General features: G+C 38.8%; 2 protein-coding genes across 3 annotated transcripts in view; both read right to left on the bottom strand.

Moving 5' to 3' along the window:
- chrnb2 (cholinergic receptor, nicotinic, beta 2) overlaps window positions 1-6,687 on the bottom strand; it is a 27,918-nt gene extending 21,231 nt beyond the window's left edge. The window contains exon 1 of one of the 2 annotated variants that reach the window (XM_055209921.2): window positions 6,270-6,687. Coding sequence is in view for 1 of the 2 variants with exons in the window: in XM_055209920.2 (XP_055065895.1) it covers window positions 6,270-6,315 (46 nt within the window). In the remaining variant the exon portion in view is untranslated. The remainder of the gene's footprint in view (window positions 1-6,269) is intronic. The other variant, XM_055209920.2, reaches the window with a different exon arrangement.
- Window positions 6,688-10,840: 4,153 nt separating this feature from the next.
- On the bottom strand, window positions 10,841-17,913 carry she (Src homology 2 domain containing E). Its single transcript, XM_055209922.2, has 6 exons — window positions 16,882-17,913; window positions 15,695-15,821; window positions 13,792-14,010; window positions 13,361-13,559; window positions 12,202-12,321; window positions 10,841-12,040 (listed from the first exon to the last, which is right to left on the bottom strand). Exons 1-6 carry the CDS (start codon window positions 17,347-17,349, stop codon window positions 11,857-11,859), a joined length of 1,317 nt encoding a protein of 438 aa, XP_055065897.2. The 5' UTR covers window positions 17,350-17,913; the 3' UTR covers window positions 10,841-11,856.
- Window positions 17,914-18,202: the final 289 nt, after the last annotated feature.

Below are 18,202 nucleotides of genomic sequence, written 5' to 3'. Positions count from 1 at the left end.
CATACATGGTTCAAGTGTCAATATGCATGTAGAGAAATGCTAATTAGTCACATACTGTAAATTCACTATGTATAACTGTAAATAGATAATAAATAAGCATTAAAGACGTCTGCAGAAAATAAGCCTTTTCATGCAGAGCAAATATATTTGTGCTATATTATTCACTGCATTTCCGCTATACATGCCTTTAAAGAAAGAAATGGGAGAGAGGTCAATTCAACAGGAATAAGACTGTGTTTTAAACAGATGCTAATGGTATTGATCTGTCCATCTAAAGTACACTTATCACAGTACAGGCTTCCAAAGACAGACCAAACAAATTGCAGGCCACAGAGAGCTATTATATTACTGCTTGACACAGATTGCATCCATTCCACATGAACACAAGGGAAGTCGGTTCATTTTAATTTTGGTTCACCTCACACAACAATGCAGACACTGTAAAGGAATGAAATATTATTTCTTAAAAATGATAAATGTCTTGTTTTTCTCTTCAGCTGTACTTTGTACTTTGTAGCTCAATTGGTTAAACATGTGTTAGCAGTACAAAAGTCGTGGGTTTCGGTTCCCTGCTACATGCACAAGTTGCTTTGAATAAAAGCATCTGTGCATAAACCTAAATGTAAAATTGCTGTGTAATTGGTCATTGTCATAAATGGAACTTGGGCATCTGTGATGCTTTAATCAAAATCTAAGCTTACAGTTTGTGTCTAAAAACTTGAATGTCATGGCAAACTTTCATGTGTTAAAGCTTTGTTAAAAGCTGCCATTCTTATTTTTCTTGAAAACCACTGTGCCTTCTTTGAAATATGATATAAAGGATTCCTTCACATTCTCCCTGTCAGCTGTTTATGGGTCTGCCTGCCCGCTGTACAATGTAAGCTTTATACAAAATAAAAAATAAAGTTTTGAAAATTGAGTGTTTGCAATTAGTCTATCTTATGTTGATTGACTCTTGGCTTATCATAAATGGCTTGTTTGTGCCAGTCTATAAAATATTGGACGCATCTGGAAATAAAAAAGACAGATAATTGGATATTGATACATCTGAACATTGAAGATAACCAGTTAAAAGAAGATTTTGTTCAACATTCCAATTTTCCACTTTCAATTTTTATTTTAGTTACTGTGTGTTTGTTATAAAAGGTACAAAATCACCTTCTTGTGACTTCTTTTTTGAGGGCACATGATGCAAAGTTCATCACAACATGTATAGCCCGTTATGTGTGTGGTTCGTAATTTCAAAATATGTGTTCCGCGCGTCGAGTGATAGTGCATCACGTGTCTTGTCAAAATAAGTGCCTGCTGCAGATGCGTCTAAAGAGTTTATGATAAAATAGATGCTCGCATTTGCCAGATTTGTGAACGTGAGCGTCTTTTTTATCAATAAACGGTTTTGACATGTGTGAAGCACGCAATTATTTTGACAAAACACGTGATGCACATGGTTCACATGACGTAACAAACACATAATTTGAAAACACGAGCAACACACAAAACACTCCGAACACATATTTTGAATTAGCGCCCCTCGGATGAGCAGTCAGGAGCCGCCACTGCCTACTTCTATACTATTTAGAGGGCAACAATTTGTATTAGAGGCTGGTAGTACGTCCGCATTCATAGTATGCTAAAGACAGTAGGCGAAAAGCAATCGAATGAGATACTACATCTGGAAAGATATTGAAATGTGCTTTCAACTGACACTTTACTATCCCGTGACCCCGGTAGAGGAGTAACCCAAAAGAAAAAGTAGAAAAAGAAGAGGAAGCAGCTCTATTCAAATGGAAATACATGAGGAAAACAGCTGTTCCTTCTGGTGAAATTGCATTTAATCCAAGTTATGACAACGTATTTCATGTGACAAATATGGCGGATGTAGTATGTCCAAATTTTAATCATACTACCTATATTCAAACTATATTTTTTATTTTCATATAAAGTTCATACTAAAGTATTTTCTGTCTGAGAAATGCTTATCATAAAATAAGCAGCTGCTATACTGTTCTTTCACTATACTTACTTTCTCTCTCCCTTGGTCTCTTTCATGCTTTTTTTACTGTTATGATTTCTCTGTCAGTAGGTTAACTGGTTGTGCTATCAAGCGTACAGTACTCTTTATTAACATTATTACACTGTTACATCTCTCTCAGCAGTTTTCAACTCTTACTTAGAGAGAAAGACAAAAACTGAAGGATAAATACAGTACACTGTAAAAATGCGGAGGTGTTTTCAACCCAGTGTTGGGTCAAAAAGGGACAAACCCAGCTGTATGGTTAAATTACCCCAGAACATTTTTATTTTTGACCCAACAATAAATTAAAACAACCCAGCATTGGTTAAATTAAAACTCACGGGGATGACTGCGGGTTGAAAGCAACAAACAATATGAGCTTGTCTCTTTGGCGGAGCAACATTACGGCAAACGCATTAGAGATGAGCACAGAATGAACAATCTAAGTTATCAATATTCATAAGGTTCTTCGCTGAGTCATGCTTTTGTTTTTAGCATATATGTCAATTCATATCATAGCAATATATGTCAAACATTCATTCCACTCTAAACACTTTAAATTATTAAAACATAAACTAAACTAAAACATGAACATACATTGTACAAATGTACACAACAAAACACACAGTAAAAAGCTGAAAATAGTAGCACGTGAACAAGTGACTGAAGTATATGGAAAAGCATTAGGATTTAACTTGATCTGATGGTAGATCAGATATAACATATTGTAGTAGGACAATCTGTTTGCAGAACAACATCTCCTCCTTATCTAGATTTGCTCAGTGTAGCATGTCACAAAGATCTGAGGAGTCAATGTGTAAAAAGAATCCATATGAAACTGCAAAATAGAGAGTAAAAAATAATGAGGAGCTCAGATGCTAAATCTGCTAGTGCTAGACACCAAAAATCAGATAATGGTATTGACCGAATGCTCTCTGGAACTAGTTACTAAGTAATTAGTTACTGTTTTTTAAAGGGTTACTCTTATTTTTCCAGTAATTTGATTACCGTAGTTACTTCTGCCGTAATTGAACTAAATACTGTGTATGGATTGTACAACAATTATATATAATTCAATAGTGGATTAAAATGTATCCTTCTTACTTTAAATACTTTGGTGAGTTAATAAGAATAATGGTACTCTAGTAGGGCTGTCACAATGATTAAAAAATCGTCTTACCACGATTGTTTGACCTCATTGCGATGATTTCAGATCACCGCAATGATTGCACATCTCTCTAAAAAACACAAGGGGGAGCTGCAGCGCCTGTAAACGAGACCGTATCAGATGACGCCCCTAACTGACAGTGTAACGCGAAAAGAAACGAAACCAGAAAAATATATGTTCCGGAACAGAATAGTTTATTTAAAATAATGGTAACCGGTAAATACTAGTTATTTTTTTTGTTCTTTGACAAGATTTCTGACTCCAAGAAGTTCACTTCTGGTCGTCACTGACTCATCTGAGAAATAAGAAGCTTGCCACCAGCAAGTAGCCTACTCAAGCCCAAGTCTCTAATGCTCAATCATAAGAGGTAAATATCTACTCAAGATGTTTTTTTTTTTAATATTAATTAGTGGTGTAACGGATCGCAGTTGATCCGTGCAGACCCACGGTTCGGCTCGCGTGCGATTCGCTGATTAATACGTACATTTACATAGGGTGAAAGTTTATAAATTGCACGTGTTTTAAAGGCTTGCAAATGTTAACACTTAAGTGATTTTAAACAATTTAACTACCAAAAGGCACTAAAGTGAGCAATTTTCAGTACGCACAGATGCACATGCGGTTGAATGTGTTCGGTCCAACTCCAATCAGCTTGATTATCCCTACAGTATGCCCTTCAAAGATCAGAACTCTTGATGTATAAACCTGAGAGAGAGAGTTGCGCTATTTAGAAAGTAATTAAATTTTTTTGGAGAGAGTAATTTGTCAGTAATCTAACATGACTGAACATGTAATTAATTAGTAACTAGTAATTAATCACTTTTTTAAACTTACCCAACACTGTTCACCAAACGCTTCAAATCCGCTTAATCCCAGCCTCAGGCCATTCAAAAATACCGCAATCCATTCATATAGTCAGGTAAAAATGCTAATTTACCAGAAAACATGTCAGACGCACTTAGAGGGTTTTGCATCTGAGCTCATCATATCAAGGATGTAAGAAAAGATAAAAACTGCGCTGTTAAGGGATTCTGCAATGTCCTTGAAAGTCCTTAGAGAGTTTGTCTAACTGAAAGTAAAGGAGAGTCACAAGTGTGTGTGTATGTATGTGCACTGAGGTGTAAGTGATAAATGCTAAAAATAGAACACGAGGTGAACCTCCCATCCCCACCTCCAGTCATTCAGTGCTCTTCATTGACCTCTCAAAATGTGCATCTCTGTCTGCGACAATGATGCATGCATGGGCACGCCTGAGAGTACGTGTAATTTGATTAGTATGCAACCCTGCAGGTTTGAGATCTGTCTCTATTTTGAAGCAACAGACTACTCACTCTGATTATTGGCCAACTATTCCAAGTCACAGTGTGCCTGCTGTTACACCATGTGTAGGCATCCATCCGTTTCCAGCGGCTCTGTCTCTCTGATCATTCTCCTACCCAACAAGGTGGCTTCCAGCTTAAAAACATCCATCATTTATCTAATCTTTGGTTTGTATATGCTGTGCGCGAGTGACCAGCTGAGCTTTAATGCAGGAGGTGGAGAGGTCTTAACCCTCTGTGTCTTCACCATCGATCACGAGGCGGATAAAACGGAGCCATTCGTCACTCCACAACAGCCTTTGTCAGATTTTACCGCTCCCTCAAGGCCATGTCTGTATTTAGTCCAAATCACTGCCAAATTAGCTCCTCCCTTAATAAAGAGTGGGTGAAAAGCAGGACATTTAGCGTAGCAAAGCCTGGACAGAGTTGCTGACAGTAATTACTGTTAACGCGTGGGCAGAATGGATGAGGTGAGAGGAAATGAATATTGATTCACCGTATATTTTCTATGCGTGTTCCTCAACCAACGAATACTTGGAGCTAAATATCCGTTAGCATTTCTCTGCAACCCCCTCACATACTGTATGATTTAAAATCTGCCATCTTACCACATGAGGACACAGAAGTTTGTGTGGCTGTCACTGAAGCAGCAACTGCCACGTGACTTATTATGAAGACGCATACAATTTACCCAAGGCAATGATGAGGATCATGCTGTGAAGTAAATGCATTTTGTATCATCCTAAAGGGGTTTGCTTTGTGATATGACTGTACTTTATCTATTACATAATTGCTTACGCTGTATATCTGTTAATTCTAGTAAGAACTGCTTTGGTCCTTCGCAGTTAATGAATATCTTTCATTTTTACACATTTTACACTTTGGATTTTTAAGAGGGTTGTGGTCTGTTTGGATGTGAGATGGTGGAGCATGGACCCTCATCTGACCCCATAATACCCTTTCAACACACATCTGAAGGCCACTTGTTTTTGTACTCATTTGCTTGTAGTCATCTCCTTATAATGGCTGTGCTTTATATATCATAATGATGACTGTAGATACAGTGGCGGCCATCATAAAGAAATTTATGTCATTTTTGTTACTGTCTCCTTTGAGTTGCAGAAGGCATTGAATAACATTGCTGATAATGATCTAAGGAAATACACTATGCCAGAGAGATGTGCTGCCGTAATTGCTGCAAAAAGTGGACATACCAAATATTAAATATATAATTTAAAACAACCAACATACAGTACCAAGCAAACTATAAGGTAACGCATGAGTGAAAAAAATAAATGTCATCTTGATAAACAGGGAGACCCCAGACAGAGTGCCTCTAAAAATCACTGTAGCATCTGCAGTTGGCAGTTAAATGTTGTGGCTCACTGCAATAATGGTGTGCATTATCATTCAATGCCATAAACGCTGCTCAGCACTTCTGGGCACAATAGGAAACAGCGCGATATTTCACATTAACGCGCTATAGCTACAGCTCGCGCTCTGCGCAGAGGAACTCAGAGGACGCATTGAAAAAAAAACCACACACACACATATGTATCTGTAACCACAAGGGAATGCACAAATGAAATATTACGACATTATAGGCATCAACAGTGATCGTATAGACTCGCGTGAGGCAACAGAGCGCGCGCGTTATTCTCTGTTTATATCACACACATGATTCATTCTCACCAAAATCAGCATAAAAGATAATTACATATGACCCGGCCGTGCATCAATGAATAAAAGCGTTGAGCAGATAACTTACTTTTCACAATGGCGAGGATGCAGAAGAGCGTCCACAGAGCCATCATCTCAGCGAGGATAGGGACGCATCTGCCGCGCGTAAAACGCTCTCCCCTTGGCACGCGTGTGATGTTGCGTATCGGAGCGTGACTTCGGCGAGGAGGTCGCGCGATTGCTTGTCGACACGGTGACGGGATTTTTCTCTTATCTCGACGTTATTCGGTACCTGGCATTGTTACGTCAGTGGTGCCGTGTTACAAAACGTTTAAATTTCCGCCGTGAGTGAGTTGTCATGGTTTTATGATGAGACAGGTGCATGAGAGACTGAAGAGATGCGACGAGATGACAGCGAAGGGGTGGGCGGAGGAGGAATGGAGCCTAGAGGGTGGGATGGAGGCATACCTCAGATTTCCTCTGCCTACATCCGGTTACATACAATTCATAAGAACACTTGTCATTTTTTTACAAGGTCATTTCTCCCACCTGAACACTTGCATTGTGTCCTGTGGTGGAATGAAGTGTGGTTTTACTAAAAATAAAACAAACAAAAAACATATTAAACCATGGTTAGCACAAATTAATCATGTATTTGTTGTATAATTAAACCTATGTTTTTGTAGTAAAAACATAGTTTTATTAAAAACAAAAACATTGTTACTACACGTTTACTATATGATAAAACTATGATTTATTTTCTTTGGTTAATTTTAATGGTTCATACATTAAGATGTGACAAACAACTGTATATGTGTCCCTGTTTGTGAAATTCGGTCTTACAATCTTTTTTTTTTAAACAAATATCAAATATATTATGTCAAATATTTTTCTTTCACATTTTTGCTCTGTTATAATTCACCCAACAGAGCTTTTGGCCTTTATGAAGCCAAAGGGGAGTGGGTCGGTGGGTACGAAGTTTGGGTAGCTTCTTGACTAGCATCTTCATATCACAACTGCATTTATCTGCTTGTCAGTCACTAGCCATTCAACCAGTGGCTCCACAGTTGCTCTGTCAAAACTCTGTGCTTAGCAATCCAGAAATAACCTTCACTTTTAGGGAAAGAATGGGGTCTCCCCAAGCTTTCCATGTCTCCTATTCTCTGTCTGGCACTCTCTCTCTCTCTCTCTCTCTCTCTCTCTCTCTCTCTCTCTCTCTTTCTTTACCCGCTCACACCCTTTGGCTAAAATATCTATTTTTGCATGTTCTCTTGGGGGCTTCCTATGGATAACCTCTGCTTTACATTCTGAAAGTCACTAGAGATTGCAAAAAAGCTGTGGAAACATTGAAAGTAGAATGGAAAGAAAGAGGCAGAAATAATGTGCAGGAAGGTAAAAGCTTGGTCACTGGTGACTCACTGGTTGACTGTTACGTAGGTATTCATGTCCTATTCACACCGTAGTGCTTTTTCACAGTAATGAGTCATACAGAGATGAATATACTTCAGCTGTCCCATAATATAATACACTCCATATTCTGACTACTATACAAGCTTAATGGAACAGTCCTGGAGATCAGAAGCAGTAAGAAGAGATGATAACACTGAAAATAAAAGGATAACAGGATTAATGTGAACATACACTCACCTAAAGGATTATTAGGAACACCTGTTCAATTTCTCATTAATGCAATTATCTAATCAACCTATCAAATGGCAGTTGCTTCAATGCATATAAGGGTGTGGTCCTGGTCAAGACAATCTCCTGAACTCCAAACTGAATGTCAGAATGGGAAAGAAAGGTGATTTAAGCAATTTTGAGCGTGGCATGGTTGTTGGTGGCAGAGTTACTGGGATTTTCACGCACAACCATGTCTAGGGTTTACAAAGAATGGTGTGAGAAGGGAGAAACATCCAGTATGCGGCAGTCCTGTGAGCGAAAATGCCTTGTTGATGCTAGAGGTCAGAAGCCGACTGATGCAAGCTGATAGAAGAGCAACTTTGACTGAAATAATCACTCGTTAAAACCGAGGTATGCAGCAAAGCATTTATGAAGCCACAACACGCACAACCTTGAGGCGGATGGGCGACAACAGCAGAAGACCCCACCGGGTACCACTAATCTCTGCTACAAATAGGAAAAAGAGGCTACAATTTGCACAAGCTCACCAAAATTGGACAGTTGAAGACTGGAAAAATGTTGCCTGGTCTGATGAGCCTCGATTTCTGTTAAGACATTCAAATGGTAGAGTCAGAATTTGGCGTAAACAGAATGAGAACATGGATCCATCATGGTGGTGTAATGGTGGAGGATGTTTTCTTGGCACACTTTAGGCCCCTTAGTGCCAATTGGGCGTCGTTTAAATGCCACGGCCTACCTGAGCATTGTTTCTGACCATGTTCATCCTTTTATGACCACCATGTACCCATCACCTGATGGCTACTTCCAGCAGGATAATGCATCATTTCACAAAGCTTGAATCATATTAAATTGGTTTCCTGAACATGACAATGAGTTCACTGTACTAAAATGGCCCCCACAGTCACCAGATCTCAACCCAATAGAGCATCTTTGGGATGTGGTAGAACAGGAGCTTCGTGCCCTGGATGTGCATCCCACAAATCTCCATCAACTGCAAAATGCTATCCTATCAATATGGGCCAACATTTCTAAAGAATGCTTTCAGCACCTTGTTAAATCAATGCCACGTAGAATTAAGGCAGTTCTGAAGGTGAAAAGGGGTCAAACACAGTATTAGTATGGTGTTCCTAATAATCCTTTAGGTGAGTGTATGTGGCTGTTCATTGATGATTTGTAAATGATGTACAGTACTGTAGAGGATGACATTGATCTTTCAGATCATTAGATCTTTTCAGAATCTTAGAAAACAAGTGAATGTGCGTTATGCTCAATTTTCAGCATCAGCTTGTTAACCACCTTCATCTACGACCTTTCCTGCTTTTATTTTTGGTGTTCTTCTAAACTTCCGCCCTCCTCTCGTCATCTTCTACAGTTTGACAGCCCTCCCTTCCTCTGTTGTCTTCTGTCTTTTCCTGTGAAGTCATATTCTGTGTGCACCTCTGTCTCTCTGTCTCTCTCTCTCTGCAAAGCTGAGTTGTCAAAGAACTTCAGTGTTCCAAGTGCTTGAAGTCTCTTTTTGAATTATTTACAGACTGGGACGCCCCCGAGTGCTTATCCCCCTCCCTCGCTGTCTGCTTCCTCTTTGACTCTCGTCATTTGTTTCCGGTATTTCCCTTCAGTTCTCTTTAACCTGTGATTTTTTTTGACACACTGACTGACTTTGGTTGTCATGAAGAATGCTATTTTGTTGTTGATTTGACTAACTAAAATGAACAAGCAATGTTCTTCTTCTTTATTTTTTCTTTACACCATTCCAGCATCTATTGCTATATTCATGGTAATTAATCCATACACAAATTGATCCATACACGAGTTGGAGGAGGGGTAGTTTGGTCTCTCCAATTTACCTAACTTGCATGTTTTTCGGCCTGTGGGAGAAAACCGGAGTAAACACACAATGGCAGAGGGAAAACATGCAAACTCCACACAAAACGGCCACCTGACCTATCCAGGGCTCGAACCAAAGACCTTCTTGCTGTGAGGCAAGAGTGCTACCCACTGAGCCACTGTGCCACCCAAACAAGCAATAATGAACTTACACACAGTGTAATGTATGCCAGTCTTCCATGCACTCTCAAGCTCATTTTGACCCAGTTATGACATTTCAAAAACATGAGCAAAGGGGTAAAAAAATAATCTTTAACAGTTATTTTCTTACTTAAAGCTAAACTATGTAATCGAAGTTTAAATATCATATCTTATCCCAGAAAAAAAAAATGGCTGATTAGTTACAGTTGGTGTGACTATTGGAGAATTAAAAAAATTGAAAATTTATTTATTAAAATATAACTTTGATATATTAAATATTGACTGAGTAATGCCATGTCAAACATTGAAATTGAAGTGAAATCAAAATCCAACTGTGATGCTCCTAATCTCATTATTACATTATGAGACTTTAGCCTGGATTTCACAGAGAGGGTCACATGTTATTGCAGTAGTTCAATTGAATTGAGTAACTACACTAAAGCTTTGAAAAGTTAATATTTATGTGGATCAAGATCTTAGTCTGCCATCTAAAACCTGTTTCGTTGATACATAGCTACTTACAAGGCTGCCTAACGTGGCTTAGCGTCATGGCAACATCATAATCTCTATTCTAACAGAGAATGATGCACAGGCAGACATGTGGTCCTTCACGGACAATTTATAGTGTATAGCAGGCTGTTTGACTTGACAACTTATCATACAAGCACCCTATGCACCCATGTGGAGTTTGAGAGGAAGGCAATGTGACAATGAATAACAGGCCTACCGAAATAAATTGATTTCACACTCTGCTCAGTGGCTCTTCATTAGGATCACTCAGACTGCTGTGGTTCATCTATTGCATTCTGATATGTTGCTTAATGCAGGGACTACAGTAATTGTGTGTGGTTATGTGACTAGCTCAAATAGAAACAAAAGCTGTCATATAAAGTTGTGGGTTAAATTGTAATGCACTGTGCATTGCTTTGAATAAAAGTGTCTGTCAAATGCATAAATGTAAACAGAATAAAACGTATAAGGCTTAAAACATTATTTGACATGTTTAAAATCATCCGCTTTATTTTAAGCTTTGCACATTTTTACATTGTACAAGGGCAAAATCTTCTGTGAACATCTATAAGTAACAACAATTGTTGCACTACAAACAGACCTTCAACATTACAATAGATCCTTTTCCCTTAAAAATGACATAAGTTCAAATCACCATCACCAAGAGTGTCTTCATTTTATCAGTCAGTTTCACATACGGTTGAAGTCAAACATACCTACATGGTCAGTAAAGTCTTTTATTTTCAACCTTAAACCAATCAATTGTAAGTTTTATCATGGACATTAGCCAATTAACTGCAATGACTCATTTATCTGTTGAACAAGGCATGCTCGATTTGCTGTATTGATCCGAACTAATGATCTAACCTCAGCTATTCAGGAACAGTCGATGTTCAGTGAACATTTTCTCTTGGGGATCGTCCTACAAAATGAGAATTTAACTATAATTATTCTATACTACGCAACTTAAAAATATCAACACAGGAGATTTGTAATAAAGATTCTGCTCACAAATGCACAGTCATTGCTGGAGGCAGTCAAAACCATGTCCCTTAACATCTTCAGTTACAGGAATGGTTGCATTTTGGCACTGCTGCCAGAAGAGGGCGACAGGGAGAGATTCACTCCTTTAGGCACATACAATAATAAAGATGACCAAGAGTTTGACTAAGAGCACATTCATAGGCTCTGAACACGAGAAGACAAAATAGATTTAAAAAAATCAACAACAGTTACAAGGTAGGTAAATTATGTTTTGTTGTTTGGCATTTGTAAATAATATTTTTTCTCTTGTGGTTTCCCTGGTGTCGAGTAAAAGCTTTGGCTTCGATAGAACTCAAATCAGAAATATCCCACTTATTAAATTACTTATTTCAATATGCATACACATTGTAAAAAAAACGAGTTTTACGCTTTGGCTTGCTGGCATGTGATTTGCTAGCATTGGCAGGCACCACAGTATTGTACATTCATTTCTTTGCACCAGAAAACCGCGTTCAGTGTGTGCGTGGTACAGGGTGCAGCAGGGTCATGTGTTCTGCCCCCGTAAAGGGTAAACGCTGGGTGCAGTAGTGGTGTACAACTTCTGGAATGCTTGGGAACACACAGCTGCTTTTTTCCAGCGTGTAGCCACACTCTTTAGTTTGCGCTACGATGATGTGAACACATCCTTGACTCGTCCTGGAGACACACACAGAGAGAGAGACATAGACTCAGCGGTTACAACGATCTTATGTCATCTACGTCAGCTTTTTCAAGCAAGACTGCTACTGTACTGTAGCTTGCCGTGCTTTTTCTTGATATCAGACACTGGTACAACATGCATAAGCAGTCATGCTTACTTAAGGGCGATGGAGTATTTGCTGGTAGCTGATTCGCTGTCTCGCACAAGGAAGCTGGCCTCCTTACAGTGCTGCAGCTGAGCTTCCGCCTCCTGACGACTTACGCTGCCGTGATACCAACTACAGAAACATGAGGAGGCACTGAAATTATTATGTCATATGAACAGTATAAGAAAGATCAGTATGTATAAAAAGAAATGGATGCGCAAATAGAAATTAAAGGGATAGTTTTTCCAAAAATGAAAATTTTGTCATCATTTACTCACCCTCAAGTTGTTACAAAACTGTATAAATTTATTTGTTTTGCTAAACACAAATGAAGATGTTTTGAAAAATGTTAATAAGCAAACATATCTGGGGCACCATTCACTTCCATGGTATTACTTTGTCCTGCTATGGAAGTCAATGGTGCCCCAGATCTGCTTGGTTACAGAATATCGTCTTTTATATTCAGCAGAACAAATACACCTATACAGTTTTGAAACGACTTGAGGTTGAGTAAATTATCCCTTTAAACTGCACACATAGGCAGAATGTGCCTGATGCTGCGTTCAGACCAGCCGCGGTAGAGGCATCAAGCGTGAGTGATTTCAATGTTAAGTCAATGTAAAGACGTGTTGGAGGTCTCGCAGTGCGAATGAGGCATTTAGTGTGGCGCGATAGATGCGATTCCCCCTCATTCGCGTGTCTAGGTCACGCAAATGGCGCAAATTGAGGATTGCCGCGACAAACGCGGCAGTTGAAAAATTTTAACTTTGGCGGAAAAACGCGCCACATTAACCAATCAGGAGCTTGCTCGAGTAGTGACATGATTACAGGAAGTGAGCGGGGTCGCAGAAGCCCCTCCCATTACATGAATTTCTGCGTAAATGTCTCGATGACTAGAATTTCATGCGCGAATGAAGCGCGTAAACTCAAAATGTTCAAGCGGCAAACTAGACGCGGTAGACGTGAATTTTGCGCCTAAAGCGCGGCTGGTGTGAACCCACGGTAATACTGTACTGTATATCTGAGATTACGGTAAAATTTTAATTTTTTAAATCTAAAATCTATAATTAAGTAGTATGGTAAATATGCACTATTAGAAACAAAAAAAATATATTATGAGGTAACCTGCATAAAATCAGCACATTGACAATAATATTAAACACACACACACCTTTGTTTTTCCAGGGGCAAATTGGGGTCAACAATTGGTGTCTCATTGTCTGGGGTGCTACTGGGCGATGATAGGGATGTCGGGGAGGGGGGATTCTGGCGAAGAGATTTTGGGGTCCAACTTTTGTGTCTCAGGGTTTGCTGTTTAACAGGAGAACCAGACTCTTCCTTAGACATACGGTCCATTCCATCAAACTGAGCTGACATAGACAGAAACATAACAAATGCCACTGATGGTATCTGCTAATAATGTAATAATGAGAAATAGTGAGTCCCTATTGCTATCCCAGATGTTAGAAGAAGCTGTGATCATATTCAAAGAAATATCACACTAGAGTAAGTCATAAAATTACTTTTAAATAACTTTAACACCACAGTTGCATATTGATAGTTTTTAACCTAGTAAAGATGATAATTTTATTATAAAGTTACCTGACAGTGCTCTAGCAATCTGCTCTTTTTTCCACTCCCATGGCAGTTCATACTCTGCAGGTGGTCTAGAATCGGACTCGGGTCGGGTCAAGGGAATTCCCTCAAGAACTTCTTCATAAGGGACATCATAGATCTGTGGGGGTCCAGACCCCTCGCTCTCGCCTCCGTTCAACACCACACACACTTTCAGCAAGTCTTTCGAGCCCCGTCTGCGAATCTCTGCGTAAGGGTACAAATTTATCCAGTTTACAAATTAACTTGTTTGATCAATTATAAGAACTGGGCTATGAACAGAGAAGCTCAGCTAAACGCCACCTCCGTCAAAAATGAGATAATGATATTAACCGAATCCTCTCGCCACATTATGCGGTGGTTTCCCGGACAGGTCTTATTCTAGTCCTAGACTAAAATGCATGTTTCAGTTGCCTTAATTTAAAAACACCTTGTACTGACACATCTTAACATATATCAGTGCCACTGTTTTGTCTCAAGATGCACACCAGTATATAAAAACTACTCAAATGTTCTAATAATACTAAGGCCTAGTCCTGGATTAACCTAAACTCTGTCCAGGAACTTAATCTGCTAAACGGCAAATAGATTTTTTTTAGCAAAGTACTCTAGTGCACAGAAGATGTATTGATGGACAACGGTGCACAAAAAGACTGTGAATCACATTCAAACTTGTGTCCCTAGTGAGTGCTTGGACCTCAATTCAACTCTAATATGGCAGTGACATGGATCACAGCACCCCTTAATGTGTGATTCAGGGTCTTAATATTTACATTCTGACTTTCATCATTTGCAGTGTTTCTAGTTGCATCTTTAGTGATTTTGCAACTGTTTACTATTTCTTGCCCAAAAACGTAAATTTTTTTTGGAGGGGAGATTTTTGCAAAAAAGCTTGTATGCACTTAAAGGGTTTTGCAGTGAAAGACAGTGAAATTGTTCAAATACGTATAAAGTATTAAAGTGACATTTCTTAAAATAAGTCCTTTACACTTAAACTTTATCCACTTAAACCAGATATTTATAGCCATTATGCACAAATTCACAAGGTTTTTGCATAAGCATCATATATCAACTATTACAAAATTTAGAAATCACTATGTTACATATACCCAAGCTAATATGCACCATTAGGTACGTATATGAATATATTTGGTACCAAATTATGTACCTTTAAGATACTAATATAGGTGCAAAGCTGTACTTTTTGAAAGAGTACAGCCCCAGTGACAACTGGTGTACATATTTTGACCATTTTGTCTGAGACAGACATGCACAAAATAGTAATGTAGCCTTTTAACCTAATCTTTATAGATATGGAAAACCAGTAAACAAGCTTTTGCACCAATTTATTCTGACGTTTAAAGTTTAACATCAACACGGCTATGCTGGAGCTCCATCTCTTCACTCATTGTTTCTTTGCTGTCACTTTGTGTCTGGCCTATTGTGTGAGAAAACAATGATCATACCAGGGGAAAGCCAGACCAAACCTGTGATTGGCTGGCTTACTATGCAACTTCCTGAGTTCTGGGATGTGTTGGGGGGTCTTTCTCACATAGCCAGGCATACTGGGGGGACGGCAGGGGTCAGCTTCCTGTCCATAGAATGGGGCAAAGGAAACACAGACAGGAAACAGGAAGAAGAAAGAGGAAACTGCACCCATTGTCCCAGCACAACACTGTCACCGTGGAAACCACCAAAGAGCGAGAGAGAGGGAGCTGTGATTTTTTCATACACTTTAAATCCCTGAAAATCTGCTTGTGTTTTTAAGTCTTTGTTTTGGAAAAATCATCACACAGGCAAATGTTGGTGCATACAAATAATGTTTTAGATGCAAAAAAAGAAAAGGGAGACTAAATGAAACAAATATAGAAGAAGGAGAAGAAAAGGGTACCTGTAATAATGAGCTGGGCATCGTAAGGTTCCATGTATCCATCATTCTCTCCTTCTCTTTCAGCTTCCCTCTGTTCTCTTGTTTTTTCTGCATCAAATGGGTCTGCATAATCCTCCAAGATTATCATCTATTAGGAGTAAGAGAAGAGACGCAGAAGGACTTAGCAATGATTTGTGATCATGCAACAAAATAGCCACTCAGAAGTTAATACTGTGTTTAAAAAGCGTTCACCAATGCATCTTCTGTACGAATCAGATTTAGCTGAAGTTATATATGCATTTGGAGTCAAACCCTAGAGTTCATCTTATATGGCGAATTGGTGGAATTGTTTGTTACATCTTCTAGTTAAGGATTCGGTATACATTTAGGCTACTAGTTACAGAGATTATGCTAGTTCTTAATCCCATCTTTGTTCTTTCTTTCTCTCATTCTCCCTCTGGATATTCTGATTTCTGTCCTATTATGTTCAAAGTGTAGCTAGAGGGGATGTCCGTAACTGGGAGAGGATACGGCCTATGTATCAGGTGACATAACTCTTCAAACACAGGCTACACTAGAGACTGGAAGAAAGGGACAGAGCCATTGTGTTGTGTGTGCATTGTAGTCTTTGCGTATTTGTGAGAATGGGTGTGTGTATGAAAAACAATGAAACAAAAAGTGCAAAAAAAGAGTGTGTATACAAGCACAAAAGTGTGTGTTCCCAGAAAGATAGAGTGAGCAGAGAGAATCATGTGTGTATGAAAAGTGACAGGAAGAGAGGCAAGGAGATTCTCATTGTGTTTGTTGCGTTTATGCTCTACTCAGACTGGATATGATGTACACAACAGTCCATTGAAAAGGGAATAAAAAAAGAGATACATTGTGGAGGAAAGAAAAATAGAAGGGGGGTAGGGGAAGAAGATATTGCTTGAACAAAGAGCTGGAAAAGAGATATTGATCTTAGCTTTCAAAACAAAGATATTTATGTGGTTCTCACAGTGTGTTTGGGAAAACAGGCGTATAGGCCTACATTGTATTGAAACAAACCCATAAAAATTCTCTAGGGTTTGTACAGCACTAATAAATCACTCATATCAGGACTGTTTTTCTTGCATCTTCATGCATTCTTAGAAAACATAAATCTTTCTAGGAAATTATAGTGTTTTATAAACTAAAATAGTTATTTTTATTTTTTTCATCAGACTCACCGTTTCTGTTTTGATAGGTGACTTTGCTCTCTCACTGTCTGGAGATGATCCTCCCGTACTAGATTTTGGATCATTAACCTTGATCATCCGGCTCATGTACGCATCAGCAAGACTGGTTGTGCGCAGTGTGCGGTGGTCTTCAAACCCCTCCATTTTGGTATTCTTCTTACTTTTTCCAGGGATCAGGATTTCCCATATCTTCCCGTCTTTCGTTGAACCAGTACTTGATTGGTTCCGTCCAAGCTCAATGGCCGAATTTTTGCGATTTCTTCCATGGAGCAGCGAGCCGACACCACCGCCACCAACAACGTTGTCCGCTGCTGAATTTTTACGCAAACTCCCCTTCGAACCAGTGGCGACTGTCAGCACCGGTTTTGGACGGGACTGGGTTCCAGATTCAGAAGCAGAACGGATCCGGTCGGATCCGGTCTTTAGACTAGTTGGGAAATCTTTAAACCACTTCGCCATGACTGCCTCTGATAAAATGCAATGAATGCGCACAGGTGCCTGCGCCAATCTCCATACACACGCGCAACCCCTTAAAAAAACGATTCACCTCCTAAAATATTACACACCGTGGCACATATAAATCATGTATAACAAGAGCTAGATTTAGCAGTCTTTTGATAAAGGCTATGTATCCGAATTAACAAAACAATTTAACAAGATTTAAACAAGGTTATTTTTTTAAACAAATTTTAAATAATTAGACTGAAAATATTGGATAAAAAATATTAGATGTAAATCTGCCAAATTAATTTAGGGAAATGTTCCGAATATAATATTTTAAACTTGCTTATCCCATTCGTATTTCTTTCCAGGAACTTATTACAGTCTCAACTATAATTCTTCACATTTGAGTAAAATAGTTCTTGTTTCGCTTGCAATTATTCCCTCATGATAAAGAGCAGTCTTTGAAGGGCATAAACGCGGAAAAATTTAAAGTTTTTCTTAGCTCTCGCTGAAGATCCCATTCCCGGTATATCCACTCCAAGCGACCGTCTAAATGAAGTGAAGAGCATATACATGTACGTGCATTTGTGCTGCAGTTTTGGGTGGGGGTGGCTACTATGCATCTGCTACTGTTCCCCTAAATGGGAACTTTAAAACGAGTTGAAGAACATTTTGTGCATTTCCTTTCCACAAGGCTACCACAATTAGTTAATTACTATTTTTCAATGTAAGTTATTTTATTTGATTATGTTACGATAATTATGATACGATCCTCCAAAAGCTACACTAGATGCCATTTAACTATTTACTGAGTTCATTTCGTGCAATAAAATATGTGAACGAGGCAGGTTTATAAAGCCATTTATAC

The sequence above is a fragment of the Misgurnus anguillicaudatus genome, chromosome 10 (genome assembly GCF_027580225.2).
Source record: "Misgurnus anguillicaudatus chromosome 10, ASM2758022v2, whole genome shotgun sequence".
Taxonomy (NCBI): Eukaryota; Metazoa; Chordata; class Actinopteri; order Cypriniformes; family Cobitidae; genus Misgurnus; species Misgurnus anguillicaudatus.
This window is presented reverse-complemented; position numbering and strand designations above follow the sequence as displayed.